This window comes from Ailuropoda melanoleuca, chromosome 1, assembly GCF_002007445.2.
Source record: "Ailuropoda melanoleuca isolate Jingjing chromosome 1, ASM200744v2, whole genome shotgun sequence".
NCBI classification, from domain to species: Eukaryota; Metazoa; Chordata; class Mammalia; order Carnivora; family Ursidae; genus Ailuropoda; species Ailuropoda melanoleuca.
In genome coordinates this window covers 205,997,269-206,012,488 of record NC_048218.1, presented here as the reverse complement: position 1 = coordinate 206,012,488, position 15,220 = coordinate 205,997,269, and the positions used below count along the sequence as shown (strand labels likewise).

The window sequence follows — 15,220 nt, the reverse complement described above, 5'->3', positions numbered from 1 at the left end:
CCCCCCGCCTGTCCCCGGCCCCGCCCAGACCCACCCAAGCAGGCGCTGCACTGGCAGCTGCGGATGGCCGGCAGCACCACCGGCTCCGTGCGGCCGCCGGGACAGCGCAGGGTCAGGATCCGCACCGGGCTGTCGGGGTCCAGGCTGTAGCTACAGCAGCCGCACTGGCTCTGCAGGTACGGCTCCTGCGGGAGGGCGCGGCTGAACTGGGGCCAGACGCGTTTGCCCAAACCACCCGCCTTCCCTCTCGTGGCCTTTCCCATGGGGGGAGGGCCGGATCCCAGTAGTCCTCGCCAAGCCGGGCAGCCCAGTGGGGGAGGAGGAGGGTTGGGCCGTCTGGATCGGAGGAGAGCAAGTGCAGGGCCGAGCTCTGTCCGTCTGCCCGGGCATGCTCATAATGCCTTCCCAGGAACGTCTGGGACCAGGCTGTGCATGAACGGTCTGTCCCACGGAACTTCTCACTGTGGGCGGGGCTGTGATTTCAGAGCCTAACTTAGCTCCTAATTTATGCCTTTCCTGTTCATGCCCTGGTGGGCCGACAGCAGGAGAAGACGCCCCTGGCAGGGGTGGAGGCCTGCAGCAGGTTCTGGAGCCCAAGCCCCCCAGAGGGTCACAGGGCCAAGCAGCAGGTGGAGGCCACCACCTTGGTGAAAAGTCACCCCTGGCTCTGATGTGTATCCCCTTGAGACTGACCTTGTCCCTTACGTCCCCCAGGCCTTGCCCAGGTCTAGGCTGGCAGTGGCAGGCCCTCAAGGGTGCGCGGCAGCCCCCTCGCTCACCTCAGGCATGACGTTGGTGCTGGATGGGCAGTGCCCACTGCAGTAGCTCACTTCTACCTGCTCCAGGTAGCAGGGGCCCTTGGTGAGGTTGCGCAGCTCAGTGAGATGCTGGCAGGAGGCTGGCTGCTCCTCTGTGGGGGAGGAGTGGATGAGTGCAGCAGGTGGGGGCAGGGCAGAGAGAGAAGGCCAACACAAGGGGGCTCTATGTGAAAGGGACAGCAGTGCGCGGACCTGAGGGGCACCTGCGGCTGTTGGGGCAGGGGCAGCCAGGCGCCATGAGGCAGCACTGGGGGTCCCCACTCCACTAATCCCCATGGTTGGCAGCACTGGGGAAGGCAGGCCTCCTAGGGTGGGCATGGGGGAAGTTTGGGAGAAGGGCTCAGAGCAGGGAGAGGCATGGCGGGAAGTCCCCAGGTCCCCCGCATACCCAGAGTCTCTTGGCGGCAAGTGGGACAGCAGCTCCCTGGTTCCTGCATGATCACCTCGCCCTGCAGAGGGAGCAGTCCCCAGCCCACTCAGAAGGATGGCCCCTGGGCCCTGGCACTGCCTGCTCGAGACCCTAAGACCAGCCTCTGGGGAGAGACCCAGGAAGGAACCCAGGCAGCCGCTCTGAGAGGGCAGCCGGGCTGCTGGTGGGTACCTGGGCACAGGTGAGGGGGGCGCAGTGCTGGGTGCAGACACTTCTCCCACGGAGGCAGCGGCAGCTCTCACAGGCCTCCTGCCATTCGGATCCGGGCTGGGGAGAATGAGGGGGATTCTCCTCTCCGTCTCCATGTCCATCCCTCTGCTGGTTAGGCTTTTCTACCCTACGACCCCCTCCCTGAAACCAGCGGCCAGAGACTGAAGTAGCCACAGGAGTTTCAGGAGGGAGGTGGGACAATGGAGCCCAGAGACTGTCCCCATGGGATGGGCGATGGCCCAGCTGCGCTCTGCTGCTGCAGGCCCTGGCATAGGGGGAGGAGCCCATGGACAGGAGGGAGGCCCAGGTTGAGGAGGGCCGGGTGGCACAGAGGGGCTGTGGTGTCTCACCGGGTGGAGACGCCCATGGTGCCAGCACTCGCAGTGGTGTGCGGGCACGCAGAGGCCCGCCTGGTTGCGCAAGTGCCCGTGCTGGCACACGCAGCCCGGGGCCGGCCCCGCACTGCAGTTGCCCCAAGTCTCCGTGGCGTTGGGCTCCCGGCACGTCCGCTCACACGGCCCCAGCTTCCCAGGGGGCACCTGCTGCCACATTTCCCCGGAGGGGCACTCTGCCAGGGAAGACCCGCACGCCCCACACCACTCAGGTCAGCCTTGGGTCCAGCCTCAGTTCTCCCCCTTCCCGTGCCAGGCACCCCTAGCGTCCCTCCTCCCTCCCCAACGCTGCCCACTTGGTTCCAACAGCCTCTGCACGTCTAGGCCTCCAAACACAGCCCTCTGCTCTTGTCCAGCTTCCCAAATACTAGTGGGGCCTAAATCGAGTCTTGCCTTCTCCAGGAAGCCTCCCCTGACTAGTCCTGTCCACCTTGATCTCTCTTGTGGCACCGATTTCCCATCCCGTGGGTGCAGCCTGCTTGTCAGTAGACCAGAAACCATCTCCTGTCTCTGTTCTGGTGGGTGAGTCTGCCCTCAGCAGCCAGGCTGGGGTGCCCAGGGCTCACCATACCTGTGTGTCTCTGAATCCACACAGAGCCCAGTGTGCCAGGGCTGGGCCCAGGGGAGCCCTTAGCAAAGGCCTGTTGACTTTGACCACATGGGGGCAAAACAGCACAGGGCAGACATCACCTGCCTGGGGGACTGCCAGACAGGGTCCTGTGTTAGCTCACCCCCTCAACATTTGTTTCCTCCTCTTCAGGGAAAAAGCCCTCCATTTCCTGCATCGCTCACAGCCCTGCTCTGTGCGCACACAGGAATGCCCCCGACACCCATGTGGACAGAGCAGGGAAGGGGCTTCTTGAAAGAGATAGCATTGCCTCTGCCCTTGGCAGGGCCAAACCCTGCCCCCGGCTTTGGAAGGACCAGCCGGCGGGGGGCCTAGACAGCCACATCTCACCATGACAGTCGGCTAGGGAGCAGTTGAAGGCTCCATCTTGGCAGACACTGGGAAGACAGAAACATGGGTTCGGATGCCTCCCAGGCCCTGCTCCCCACCCCCGTTCTCAGCAGCCCTGCCCTCTGCCCCCTCCCCACCCCAGCCTTCAGGCCCTCACCAGCGGGTACAGTTCCAGGTGAGCACAGTCCCCGCGGGAAGCTCCCGGGCCTGCTCTTCAAGGGGCAAGGTCAGCCCCCACGGCAGAGAGATCTGGGTGCAGGGGCACTCAGCGGGGGGCACACACGTGCCATTGTGCAGCAGCTGGGGCAGTGCAGTCTCCGGTTATAATCAGACCCACTTCTCCCCATGCACACCTGCCCGCTCCCGCTACGGGGGTCAGGACACGGCATCTGGATGTACCTGCTGTCCAGGGCAGCCACAGCCCAGCTGGCAGGGTTCCTGTTCACAGAGGGCGCCAGGCTGCAGGTGCGAGCAGAGGCGCGGGCACGTGGAGGCACAGGCTCTGAGCACCTGGCCAGGTAGGCAGTCTGGGGGGCGCGCACGGACAGTGAGGTGGAGTCCCGGGGAAGGGACTGCCTCACATTCGTTCCCCTGCCCTGGTGAATGCACGCCAGCTGGGACGGGGGGCCTGAGCAGCACTAGAGGGAAGGGCGGGTACCCGCCACCCCAGGTGCTCACCAGGGCAGGGCTGCAGGTTACATTCCTGCCGTTGCTCTGTGTCCCGGGCCTGGCATGGTACCCCCGCAGGACCCTCCTCACAGCTCCGATGTCGCTCCATAGTGCCCCCGCCACAGGGAGCAGAGCAGCTGCTCCACGCCGACCAGGGCCCACGGACCGGGCACTCGTGGTGTGGGCACATCAGGGACCCGTTGATACAGGTGCTGTGAACAGGGGTCCAGGGCACGAGTCAAGGGGAACAGAGCCTTTGTTGCCCAGTAATGCCCATAACCCTCACCTGCCCCAAGCCTCCTACCTAAAGCTCCCCAGCGCCCCCCACCGGCCACCAGTGGGCAGTCATACCAGTTTTTGCAGTCCAGCTGTGCCACCTCGGCTGGGGCCACCACCCATGAGGCATTGGGGCTGGGAAGGCCACAGCGGCAGGAGGAGATGGGCACACAGTGCCCATCCTGTATCAGTTGGCCAGGTGGGCAGCGGCAGCCTGGGGGGGGTGGGGAGGACAAGCAGGATTCGGTTCTCAGCCGGCACACACAAAGGATCCCTCTGGCAGCCAGACGGAGTCCAAAGCCTCAGGCTGACACTGGAGCCCCCTCCCCTCACCTCCACCCCCAGTCCCCATTTGACTTGGTCTCCATGCTGTTTCCACCGCTGGAGCACAGGAAGGGGGCGCTGTAGCCCACCCTGTGTGGGCACCACCCCAGGAACCCTTGAGGCTGCCTGAGAGCGTCCTCACAGACACAGCCCATCTTGGCTAAGGCTCACTCTATGCAGGAGCCCTACCTGGTTGCCGAAAGTGACCCAAGGATCGACTTTACTGCCCTATCACCCATGATCCAGTACACGAGCATGCCCCCCCACCCACAGGTCTCATGCTCTCTCGAAGCAGGAGGCAGCGAAGCAGGATGCCCTGGTCAGAGGCCCTAAGGTGCCCAGGCTGGGCCGCGGGCATGGCGTGGCCACCTGGGCGGCACGGTCCCTGCAGACACTGTACACGGTCCCAGAGGTCAGCGCAGCTTCTGGGGCATCGGTTGGCACAGTCAAGGGTGGGCACAGTGTCCCGGGCTTCGCAGCTCTCCCCTGAGGACCAGAAGGTAGGAGTCTGTGTCGGGGGCCAACTCTTGGGCTCCCAGGACAGCAGCCTGCCCTCCACGGCGTGCCTCCAGGAGCAGAGGCAACATCCCCTCAGGCGCTATCTTGTATGTTACAGTCCCTGGCCCCTCCCCCAGATGCCACCATGGGGGTTACCTGGGCAGGGCCCCACGTTGCAGCTCTCAGTCTGAGCCCATGGCCCCTGGCAGCCCCCTCCAGGGGGGCCCCCTGCCTTTCTCCAGCGTAGCCGGAAACCCCCACTGCAGGGCACCTGGCAGGGGCTCCAAGGCCCCCAAGGACTCCACTGGCATAAGTCTGGGGAGATAAAATGGAAGTCAGTACCCAGGGCCCACCTCCCCTCTGCCTCTTGCTTCCACGCCAAGGCCTTGGGCTCTAGGCCTGCAGACACTCTGACATGCCCTGAGCCCCTCGGACCCCCCTTCCTCCTCTTTTCAGCAGCTGCATGGATGCTCTCTGCTGCTGGCCCACCCGTCGTGAAATCCAGCAGGCCCTGGAAGCAAGCAGGAGGCTTAGCAGGCCTGCTCACCTGGCTACTGAAATAAACAACATGGCCCAGCCCTACCTGGCCAGGTCCCCCCACCACTCTCATTTCAGGCTCCCTCCTGCCCGATTGGTCTCTGCCCCTCCTCATTACCATGGCAGGCCCCAGGGTCCGGACAGAGGCGCTGCTGGCTGAGTGGTGCGGTGCAGAGGTCTGGGTCCCCAGCCCATGGCCTCCCCGTCTCAGGGTCCAAACAGAGGCGATGGCGGTGCTGCTCCGAAGCCAGCGAGGGGGCCAAAGTCGGGGAGAGGCCAGTGGGGTGCTGAGACCAGCGCTCCTCTAGGGCAGTCCTGGAGGCAGGGGCCAGCACGCCAGGGGGCAGGCAGGGCCCACAGGGTGACCATTCGGACCACCCACTCAGAGGCAGAAAACCTAGGAAGGGCAGCGAGTGGGCAGCCTTCCCAGGGACCCTCCCCCAGACCACGAATCCCAGTGGATGGGGAGGGAGGAGCCCCAGGTATGACCAGGAAGGACTGGAAACAGAAAAGGCTGTAGGAGGTGTCAGGGAGCCAGGGTAGGGTGACCCATTGTCCTGGTTTGTCTGGGACTGTCCAGGTCCTAGCACTAAGAGTTCCAGATTCGGGAAACCCCCCAGTCCTGGGCAAATGGGACGGTGGGTCTCTCAAGTCCAGAGTTACCTTGACAGCCCTGGCTGGTGCACTGCAGCTCCCCACGCTGGCATTCACTGTGGGAGAGGGTGGCTGGGGTGGGATTGCCGAGGCAAGACTCAGCCCAGAGCGGTGGTTGGGGGACTGATGCAGGGGTGACCTGAGCTCTGGGCTCATTTGGAGCAGAATGAGGTTGGGGCTGGGGTTGGGCCCGGGCCTGGGGCATTTCCCTGTGGGGCCTCCTTCCCCCCATTCCCTGACCCCAGCCCTCTGACGCCGCCTCCCCACCCCCATCACTCACCACTCTTTGCAGCCCAGGTGCAGGCGGTCCCCGGGGGCCAGGGTCACCCTGGCTCCCTCTTCTGTGAGGTGCAGGCAGCTACACTGCTCTGGGGGAATGCAGCCCCCGGCCTGCTCCAGCAGCCCCTGAGAAGGGGACAGAGGGACAGGGCTGTGTGGCAGCCGTCTCTGTACCCTCGTGCCACTACTGTGTCTGCTCAGGGCGGGTGCGTGTGATGATCTGCTGAGCACGTGGGCACGAGGCAGAACGTGAGGGACTCTTAAGAGGCATCATGCGAAGGGGTGTCGCCACAGGCATGATGGGGGGGGAAGGTAGGAGTGTGGACAGAGCCCCCCTCCTCCGGTGGTGTCTCCCCCAGCTCTGCCCCTCACCGCAGGGCAGTAGCAGCCAGGCTGGCAGGGCGGCCGGTCCTGGCAGAGCTGATGGCTCAGGTGTGTGGCGCAGAGCCCGGCACAGGGGGACCCACAGGCCTGGAACTCAAAGGGAGGTGTGCAGCTGTCCTCTGCGGGGGAGCAGAGGCTGGTGGGGGGACGCCCAGAGACACTTTCCACCCCCCCAAGCCCGGAGCACACAGTACACGATCCACTCAAGGCCCCTTGGGGTCTCCCTGTGAGAGGGCAAACCTGTCCCCATGCTGCCCAAAGGACTGGCTAGTGTCATCCCATCGAGCACCCACTCAGCCCCCGTGGGTGCCTCTAGGAAGGCTCATGACAGTTGGGCCTCGGAGAGGACAGGAACTCTGGGGAGCTAGGGGCCTGGCAGGTGCTCCCGGGGTTGGCAGATGGGACACAGGAGGGTGGCTACCACGGGAGGTGGACAAGACCTTCTGTGCCAGGCGCTGCTACCAGTGGACAAAGCCTGCAGCTCCAAAGTGGGGAAATCACAGCGGAGCCGGGAGGGGAGAGTAGCTGAGGGTGAGGCAGGGGAGTAACTGGGCTGCTGAGGGCAGGGCTCGGCGCAGACAAGGGCACCCGCCGTGGGGGCATGGAGCTTTGCTGGGAGAGGAGCTGGGAAGCCCTGCCAAGGCACAGCTGTCTGGCTTCTCGCTCCCGGGGCCTCACCCGAGCAGTTGCCGATGGGGCAGGGCCGGAAGTGGCCGTCCAGTCGCGTGCAGGGAGAGCCTGCCCCGGCCCCTCCAGCTCCGGATGCTGGGTGCTGGTGCCGGTAGCGCTGCTGGACCAGCACCTGGCACGAGCATCGTGTCCAGCTGCTCCAGCTACTCCACACACACTCCTCTAGGGACCAAGGTGGGGGGATGCCAGCCAGGCTCCTCCGGCCTCACTCCTCCCTCCCCTCCCCTCCACTCTTATCCCAGCCCCAGCCAACACCCTGTACAGGAAAAGGGCCAAAGGGAGGCAAGAATTCAGACAAGTCCTAATTCACCGTGTTCCCTGTCACCCAGGGGCAAGGGGCACATCCCCAAGAGCTCAGAGGAAGAGATGGTGAGAAGAGGAAAGAAACCAGACAAAATATCAGGGAGATAGATGTATATTTGGGGGGCAAAATCTGGGGTTTGGGAAACCATGTTACTCCCTGAATTTTCCCGAGGCAGGAAATCAGGGGAGGGGGCTTCCTCGCCCTGTGCACACTCACCTAGGCAGGGCCCTGGGTAGCAGGCCTGGGTGTCCAGGTGGAGGAAGGTGCCATTGCAGGTGGGGTTGACTTCAGCCAGTGGGCAGGGGCAGGACCCAGAGCGGGAGGCCAGGCCTGGGCCGCAGCTGCGGGAACAGGGCCCCCACGGGCCCCAGGAGCAGGCCTCCAGCAGCCCCAGGCAAGGCTGCCATCCACAGCGCTGGGTCTGGGTGCCAGGGCCCAGGCAGGGGCCCTCCCTGTGGTCAGGGGCCGAGGCCATGCAGACCCGGGTGCGAACCTGGTTTCCACCTCCACAGGAGACAGGGCATTCAGACCAGGGGGACCAGAGCGTCCAGGCCCCGGGTACTGTGGGAGGGCACAGGTGAGGTTAGAGAAGCCAGAAGGAGCAGAGGCCCCAAGGGCTGGTTGGAGCCTTCATGGCACAGGGGGCAGCAGCGGTGAACAGGGCTGGGAGGGAAATTTGAGACAGGGAGCAAGCGAATGGCCAGCCTAAGGCTAGGAGGGTGGGGGGAGGTGGGATTGGGATGAAACGCCAGACCTGCACACTCGATGTCTTCACATACGATGCCCTCCGGGGTGCAGGAGCTGAGGGGAGGAGCCTGGACTCAGGAGTGCTGCCCTCCGGCAGATCTGTACGGACCACCCAGGCCCTGCCCCTGCCCCAGGCTTACCACTGCTGGCACCCGCCCTGCAGCCAGCTGTCCCCCAGGGTGTGGAGGCGGGCACTGTGCAGGCACAGGGGTGGGCACGGGGGCTGAGGGCAGGGCTGGCTCTGCGACTGCTCTTCCCGACACTCTGGGGCCCACGAGCCCGATGTGGAGGACCTGGGTGGGGCCCGGGGCAGAGAAGGCGACAGATGGCCCAGGGCCCTTCCTCACTCCTCCGTCTCCTGGTGAGATACCTGATGGACAAGCCTGGGGCGGCTAAAGAAAGCAAGGATGACCAGGGACGAGAGCCGGGGCCAGGGCACAGAGGGTATGCCACCGGTGGGCAGGATCCAGGAGCTCTGTGTCAGAGAAGGAAACCGAGTCCAGGTAGTGGGAGACTGGGGTTGGGAGAGGTGACACCAGCCCGGCCCCGCCCATACCGAAAGCGGCTCTGCTGCCCCTCGGGACCACACGAGCTGCTGCAGGGACTCCAGGCTGACCAGCGGCTCCAGGCGCAGTGGGCAGGCGCTGGGCAGGGCTGAGCTGTGCAGGAGAGCTGCCCAGCCTCGCAGGTGCAGGTGTTGCAGGCCTCCTGGTGCTGGCTGCCCGGGGCCCAGCTCTGGCCCTGGGCGTCTGTACACTCGCAGTGCCCAATCGGCACGCAGCCACCAACCTGCTCCAGGAAGCCTGCAGGGGAGGCAGCCCTCCAGAGCTGTGCCAGCACCCGGGTCCCACCTGCCCTCCCACTGAGCCGCTCTGACACGCCAGGGGGCTGGGGACGCCCTACCCTCAGAGCAGCGGCAGCCCGCCTGGCAGCCCTGGCCATCCTGACACACGATCCCCTCCTGGAGGTCTGAGCAGCGGCGGGGGCAGCGGTTGGCACAGCTGACCATCTTCATGCCTGCTGGGCAGCCCTCCTCTGAGCAGACGGGGAGGACCAGAGTCAAGAGGGCTCTGAGCACCCGGGCTCAGAAACCCTCCGCCTGCCTGCCGGGGAACCACTCTTACCTCCGTGAAGCTATACTCCCGTCCTTCTCCCCACGTTGGTGCTCATGGAAACATGGGGCCTTGGGGAGACCCCCGGGATTGGAACATTCTGTGTGACAGGGAGTCCCTCTTACCCACCTGGGGGTTCTCAGCACCTAGCCTGGCACCCAGTAAGTGTCGCTGAGCTGGACTGAATTTGTGCATCTAAGAACACGCTCACCTACACGGCTCCTTTACGTTCACCTGGAGGGGATATGAGGATGGAAGGCCCTAGAGTAACCAAGGTCCACGGGGTTGGGAGCTCAGAAGGACCAATCCCAGGAGCCGAAGCCAGGAGGGGGCGGGTCTGGTTCTGCCCACACCCCAGGTGCAGGTGCACTCCTGACTGTAACCCTCAAACCCTCCGGAAATCTTGACCAGCTGGCTGATCCTTCCGGAGCTGGAGGGTGGGCACACCTGCGAGAATGGGTTCTAGTGCAGGGTGGGGGCAGGCAGGGGCACGGATTCTGGCAGCTCAGCCCCGGCCACAGCGAGTCCCCGCACAGTGCCCAGATCCTGCCATCTACCCCTGCGGGCCTCAGTTTTCTCAGCTGGCCTCTGTGTGTCACCGTCACAAGGTGTCATGGGAGTTAAATTAGGGGTGAGATGGGAAGAGCTGTGCACAGTGGAAAGGCCATCAGGGATGTGATGTCCCCACCACCATACCACAGGGCAAGGGATTGCAGAGCCGAACATGGTGCCTCTCCCCCACACAGGGGGCACCCCCGTTCTTGGGTGGGGGGCTTGAGCAGCTGCGGCTCCTCAGGGATCGGCCCCCCCCACAGCTCCGGTCACACCAGGACCAGGGACTCCAGCGTGACCAGCCTCCAGGCACTGCGTGGCAAAGAGAAGGGCCACATGAAGGATCCAGTTCAGACAGAGCCCCCCCCCCCACATACCAGGAGCCTGGGACAGGGTCCCGCGCTAAGATGGAAGCGCACAGGGGCACTTGGGGCCAGGATAGGGCATGCGCTGGTCCTCACCAGCCCTCCTCACCTGGGCAAGCCCGCAGGTTGCAGAAGCGGCGCTCCTGGTAAGCGGTAAGGATGTCGGGACACCAGTGCCCGCCGGGTCCTGGCGGACGGTAGGCCCGCAGGCGGCGCTGCTGGCCCACGCCACAGCTTCGGGAGCAAGGTTCCCACGGGGCCCAGGCGGTCCAGGAACAGTTCCCAGCCACACAGCCAGGGCTGGGGCACAGGGGCAGCTCTACGGGCGGGACAGGATCAAATGAAGCGAGCTGGAGCCAGGCCTGACCCCCCCACCTCAGCCCAAGTCAGACCTCCTCATCTGCCGGGGCCGGCAGGGCCCCATCCAGACCTTCGGGTCTTGTTTCGGATCTGATACTGGTTGTTGTGGGGCTTTGGCAACTAGGTCTCAGGGGGCCGTGGTTCCAGACTCACCGGATGCTCAGGGATTTGGATGGGAATTTGGGTGAGTATTCAGTACACACACAAGTGAGGATTTGCCAGTGTGGGCAGAGCTCCCCAACAGCAGCCAGGGCTGGCTCAGAGCACCCCGGTCCAGAGTCACACATGGATTCATGATTCAATGTCAGGCTGAGAACTCGGTATTTGCTTCAAAAGTATTAAATGTTGGGGTTCAGAGGTTGGATATGTTGGGGGTCAGAATGAGCCTCTGGAGGGAGGATGCTGGGCTTAGAGGGGATGGCCACAGTTCAGACACGGGTCAGGGTCAGAGGTCAAGACTGGAAGGCACACCTGTGCAGGAGGGCAGGTTGCAAGGGCGCTCCTGTGACGCGTCCCCCCCGGTGCAGTTTGCTAGACAGAGGCGAGTGCGGCTGCGCCAAGCAGGGTGGGTGGGGTCTGTGCAGGTGTGAGAACAGGGCGACCATGGGGACCATGGTCCCCAGCCAACTGTGGGGAAAGAAGGGAGAGGCATCTCCTGCTGAGTCAACCCGGGGCTCCTGGCCTCCCAGGAAGCAGGGATGGGGAGGGAGGAGGCCCTGGGCTTGTCTTCCCAAAGGGAGGCCACATGCGAGGGGTACAGGCAGTCTGGGCCCAGGACCCACGGAGTCTGGGCTACCTGGAAGGCTTGTCACTGGCTCCACTGTGGACCCTCCAGCCCCTGTGCCAAAGAAAAGCGCTGCTCAGAATGTTTCTGAGTGTGCAGCGCACCAGGACCAGACCTGAGGCTGGTGGCCAAGCTCTAAACCCAGCCCTATCTGATTCAGCCCTTCCCTCAGCTGGGTCTCCCATGGACTCCAGGCCCCAAGCACAGCCACACTCACCCTTCCCGCTTCCCTCACCTCGGCAGTCTGGGCTGGAGCAGTACTTGAGGTCCTGGCTGGGCCCTCCGCAGCCCTGGCTGCCTGGAGCGGGGGACGGCCGCACACACTGGCGGCTGCGGGTTCGGGTACCCAGCCCACCACAAGAGCGGGAGCATGGGCCCCATGGCCCCCAGGGACTGAAGCCATCAGCAGCCTTGGAGCAGTCCCCCACTGAGCAAGACAGCTGCCCATGCACACAGGAGCTGGGGAAAGGGCATGGGGGTGAGGGGCTGGGCAGGACAGACCTTGAGAGAAAGGGGGGGCAAGGGTCTCCGCCCCAAAGAGTGAAGGGGCAGAGCCAAGGTAGTCAGGCCGGGCAGGGCAGGGCAGCCAGTATCACCCCCTCCCTTGGCTCCAAATCTCCCCCACTCTCACCATCCCCTCACCAGTTCCTGCAGTCTGTATGAAGGCTCTGGCCTGAGCCCAACTCATCCCCAGGCCCAAGGGGCTGACCACCCTGTCCCAGAATGGGGGGCCAAGCCCCAGGGTCAGCGCTGGCAGCTCCCAGCTCCTGCAGCAGTGAGGCTGTCAGCACGCAGGGGCACTCCTGGCGGGGCGGGAGCAGAGGAGAAGGTGCAATCGCACGGGGCCCGGGCAGCTCTCTGCACCTGTGCACTTCCATGAGGGGGATGGGGAGGAAGGGCCTGCAAGGCTTGTAGGGGGGAGGGGCTCTGGGCCCCAGAAGAACATTCCCTGGAGCAAGTGGGACTGTTTCCCTGCGTCGGGGTTTGAACGTGAGAGACTAGTGGCCTATGAGCTTGACCGAGATGGCCAGTGGCTTTCCTGCATAAAGCACTTAGCTAGGACCCAGGCAGGGTCAGCAGAGCCCCTTACAGGGCGGGACTTGGAGGGAACACGGAGACAGAAAGAGCCTCAGCCAGGAGTCAGGCACCTGGTTGCTAGCTTTACCGGTAACTGTGTGACCTGGTGTGTCCCTTTCCTTCCCTGCGGCTCACGCAGTGTCATCAGCTCTGCGTCAGGCAGGCGGCTGCTCAGGCCCTTCTGGGAAGGGCATTCTGGAACTCTGGCTGGGGGCAGCCACTGGACACCAGCTTCAAGATTAGCATTGAAGACAGGGAACGAAATCCCCATGCACCCGGAAAGCTCAGCATCACAGTGAGTCTGGAACCACAGCCCCGAGACCTAGTTGGCACCTGCCTGCTGTCTGGTCCCCAGAGCGCGGGAAGCAAGGAGTCTGGGGCCGGGCAGAGTAAAGGTGAGGGTCTGCTTCCCCACAGGGGTGTGGCAGGGGAACTGGGAGAGTGAGGACCCACGATTCCTGGCCATGGCCTGAATGGCGTGCGGAGCACTGAGCCTGGCAGGAAACTACCCTGGGGCAGGGGAGCACCTGGCCACATGCCAGTCATGGCTGGCTCCACGCTGGAGCTCCACGCGGAAGCTGGGAGCCAGAGAGAGCCGCCGCTGGAGAGCGGAAGCCCAGGCAAGGCCCCCATTCCAGGGAACCAGCAACATCCTGAGGGGGCATCACGCCAGCTGTCTGCTCTGGGAGCTCGACCTCTGCCTGACTAACTCAGGCAGCAAAGGCCTCAGACAGCCTTGCAGACTGAATGCTTGCCTGGGGTCACGTGAGGAAGCGGGGCACTGTCCAGAGGACAGGGTCTGCAGGGGTGAGCGGCTGCAGGTGAGAGGAAGGAAAGGCAGGGGAGGGGGGAGCTTGGGCTCCTGGCTGAGAGGGTTCTGACCTGGACACAGGACAGGCGGTGCTGGAAGGTGCCCACGGGGCAGTGGCAGCCCTCCTCACAGCCATCGGAGAAGCAGGCCACCTGCCGAGTGATGTGGGTGCAGGAGAAGGGGCACACGTCGCTGGGCGGGCACTCCCGGTACAGACGTCCAGCCGGGCAGCCTGCCTCTGGGGCAACACTTGCATCAGGGCCCAGCTCTGGCCTGCGCTGCCCGCGGTGCTTACTTCTACGTTCGCCCCACCGCCTGCTTACTCACCCCGGCGCGCACCCTCTCATGGCTCCCCAGCTGTGCCCATGCTATCCTCCCTGGGTTGTGCCCCTCAGGACCAATGTCACACCCTCCTACAGGCTCCCCTCCCTGAATCTGGCTACTTCCTCCTCCACTTGCCCACTACTGACCCGGGGAGAGGGCAGCCCACGGGGATGGGATGGAAGAGGGCAAAGGCACCTATGAGTCCATGTCAAAGGTCAACATGGGAATCCAATCTAAGTTAGAGCGTCAAGGGCAGAACCTGGGCTGGGGCTCACCTCTGCAGACCTGGGTGTGGCAGGTGCGGCTCTGGCGGGCAGGCCCAGGGCAGGGGGGGCGGGCACATCTCCGGGTGCGGAGTTGCTCCCCTCCTCCACATGAGACGCTGCAGTCTTCCCAGGGGCCCCAGGTACCCCAAACCCCAGGGCCAGGGCAGCCAGGCACCTCCTGGCACTGCAGGATGCCCTCTGTACAGGTGCTGGGGACAGGGAGGGGCTTCAGAAGACAGGGCCCCGGCCACCTCCCCCAAGGGCCCTACTGCCCGGCTCTGCAGCCCACTCCCTCCCTGCTTCTCTGGGCTCACCAGTTGTCACAGGGCCCAGTAACCACCTCTCCAGGTTCCAGGCTCTCCCAGGAGCTGAGCCCTGGCCCTGCTGACCGGCTCTCATTCTCAGGAATCCCTGAAGGCAAGAGTGGGGGTGGGACTCCAGATAGCTCACTGTGCTCCCCATCCTGGGTCCCTCCTCCTACCCCACTGCCTTCTACCTCCCTCCCTCTCAGCCTTCACCCCATCGTGCCCCAGATCCTGGGCCTGGGAGATGGAAGCCCCGACCCGGGTCAGGCCCGGATGCCGTGGGATGCATGGGAGACGAGCCCCTGGAGCATCAGGGAGGACAAGTTGCTCATTCCCCTCCTGCCGCTCCAGGCTGGGCCCCTGGGGCAGATGGGCAGAGGCCAGGCAGGTGGGCACTGCAGTGCTCCGAGCTCATTGGCAGAGGGCAAAGGGAAGCACTGACCCATGGCTCTGGGCTGGTAGTGGCAGCGGCAGCGGACGGGAGGCACACAAAGGCCATCCTGGGACAGCAGGCCGGGGGGGCATCCACAACTGGGCTGGCAGCTTGTCGGGCCTGGCTGGCACACGCTCCCAGGAGACAGGTCCTGGCAGGAGCGGGGACAGGGCCACCCACAGGGAAGAAGACCCTGGCCACCCCCACAGTCTGCGGCAGGAGGGAAGCAGAGAGGGCGAACGCTGAGCAGGGGCCCAGCCTGAAGGATCCTGGCATGCAGGTGACAAGCCCTCCTGCCATGCCTCCCACCTGCTCTGGCATTCCACGTTGCCTCAGGATTACGGGGTGAGTGATCTAAGGGCTGCCCCACGAAGGAAGTGACGTGCGTGTGTATATTGGGGTCAAAGGTCAGAGGCAGTATCCTCCTAGCCTTCTAAGGGACCCTCCCAGACCTCTGCAGAAGCCCTCACCTGGGCATTGCGTGGAATTGTCCTGGCAGGGCCGACTCTGCCTGTAGCCCCCAGGGCAGGGCCTGCCTCCCTCAGGGGTGGGGGGCCAGATACACTCCCGGTTCCGATGGGACTGCCCCAGGCACGGGTCACAGGGAGACCACAGTCCCCACGGGCTCCAGGCTCCATCCACTGTGCCAGGAAGACAGAAT

At 64.5% G+C, this 15,220-nt stretch overlaps 1 protein-coding gene across 1 annotated transcript in view; it reads right to left on the bottom strand.

Moving 5' to 3' along the window:
* The window catches only part of SSPOP, a 51,587-nt gene that overhangs the window by 937 nt on the left and 35,430 nt on the right, over window positions 1–15,220 (bottom strand). Inside the window, exons 70-102 of the mRNA XM_034649050.1 lie at window positions 15,030–15,200; window positions 14,569–14,769; window positions 14,136–14,232; window positions 13,831–14,030; window positions 13,303–13,469; window positions 11,986–12,146; window positions 11,579–11,802; window positions 11,356–11,397; window positions 11,031–11,186; window positions 10,309–10,518; window positions 9,979–10,146; window positions 9,074–9,205; window positions 8,727–8,973; window positions 8,311–8,463; window positions 8,178–8,224; window positions 7,640–7,984; window positions 7,108–7,281; window positions 6,418–6,548; window positions 6,047–6,171; window positions 5,776–5,822; window positions 5,231–5,509; window positions 4,732–4,890; window positions 4,447–4,563; window positions 3,829–3,967; window positions 3,487–3,689; window positions 3,208–3,335; window positions 2,966–3,108; window positions 2,809–2,855; window positions 1,809–2,026; window positions 1,420–1,515; window positions 1,207–1,267; window positions 780–910; window positions 35–185 (exon numbers count right to left, since the gene is read on the bottom strand). Coding sequence (XP_034504941.1) covers window positions 35–185; window positions 780–910; window positions 1,207–1,267; window positions 1,420–1,515; window positions 1,809–2,026; window positions 2,809–2,855; window positions 2,966–3,108; window positions 3,208–3,335; window positions 3,487–3,689; window positions 3,829–3,967; window positions 4,447–4,563; window positions 4,732–4,890; window positions 5,231–5,509; window positions 5,776–5,822; window positions 6,047–6,171; window positions 6,418–6,548; window positions 7,108–7,281; window positions 7,640–7,984; window positions 8,178–8,224; window positions 8,311–8,463; window positions 8,727–8,973; window positions 9,074–9,205; window positions 9,979–10,146; window positions 10,309–10,518; window positions 11,031–11,186; window positions 11,356–11,397; window positions 11,579–11,802; window positions 11,986–12,146; window positions 13,303–13,469; window positions 13,831–14,030; window positions 14,136–14,232; window positions 14,569–14,769; window positions 15,030–15,200 — 5,070 coding nt within the window. The remainder of the gene's footprint in view (window positions 1–34; window positions 186–779; window positions 911–1,206; window positions 1,268–1,419; window positions 1,516–1,808; window positions 2,027–2,808; window positions 2,856–2,965; window positions 3,109–3,207; window positions 3,336–3,486; window positions 3,690–3,828; window positions 3,968–4,446; window positions 4,564–4,731; window positions 4,891–5,230; window positions 5,510–5,775; window positions 5,823–6,046; window positions 6,172–6,417; window positions 6,549–7,107; window positions 7,282–7,639; window positions 7,985–8,177; window positions 8,225–8,310; window positions 8,464–8,726; window positions 8,974–9,073; window positions 9,206–9,978; window positions 10,147–10,308; window positions 10,519–11,030; window positions 11,187–11,355; window positions 11,398–11,578; window positions 11,803–11,985; window positions 12,147–13,302; window positions 13,470–13,830; window positions 14,031–14,135; window positions 14,233–14,568; window positions 14,770–15,029; window positions 15,201–15,220) is intronic.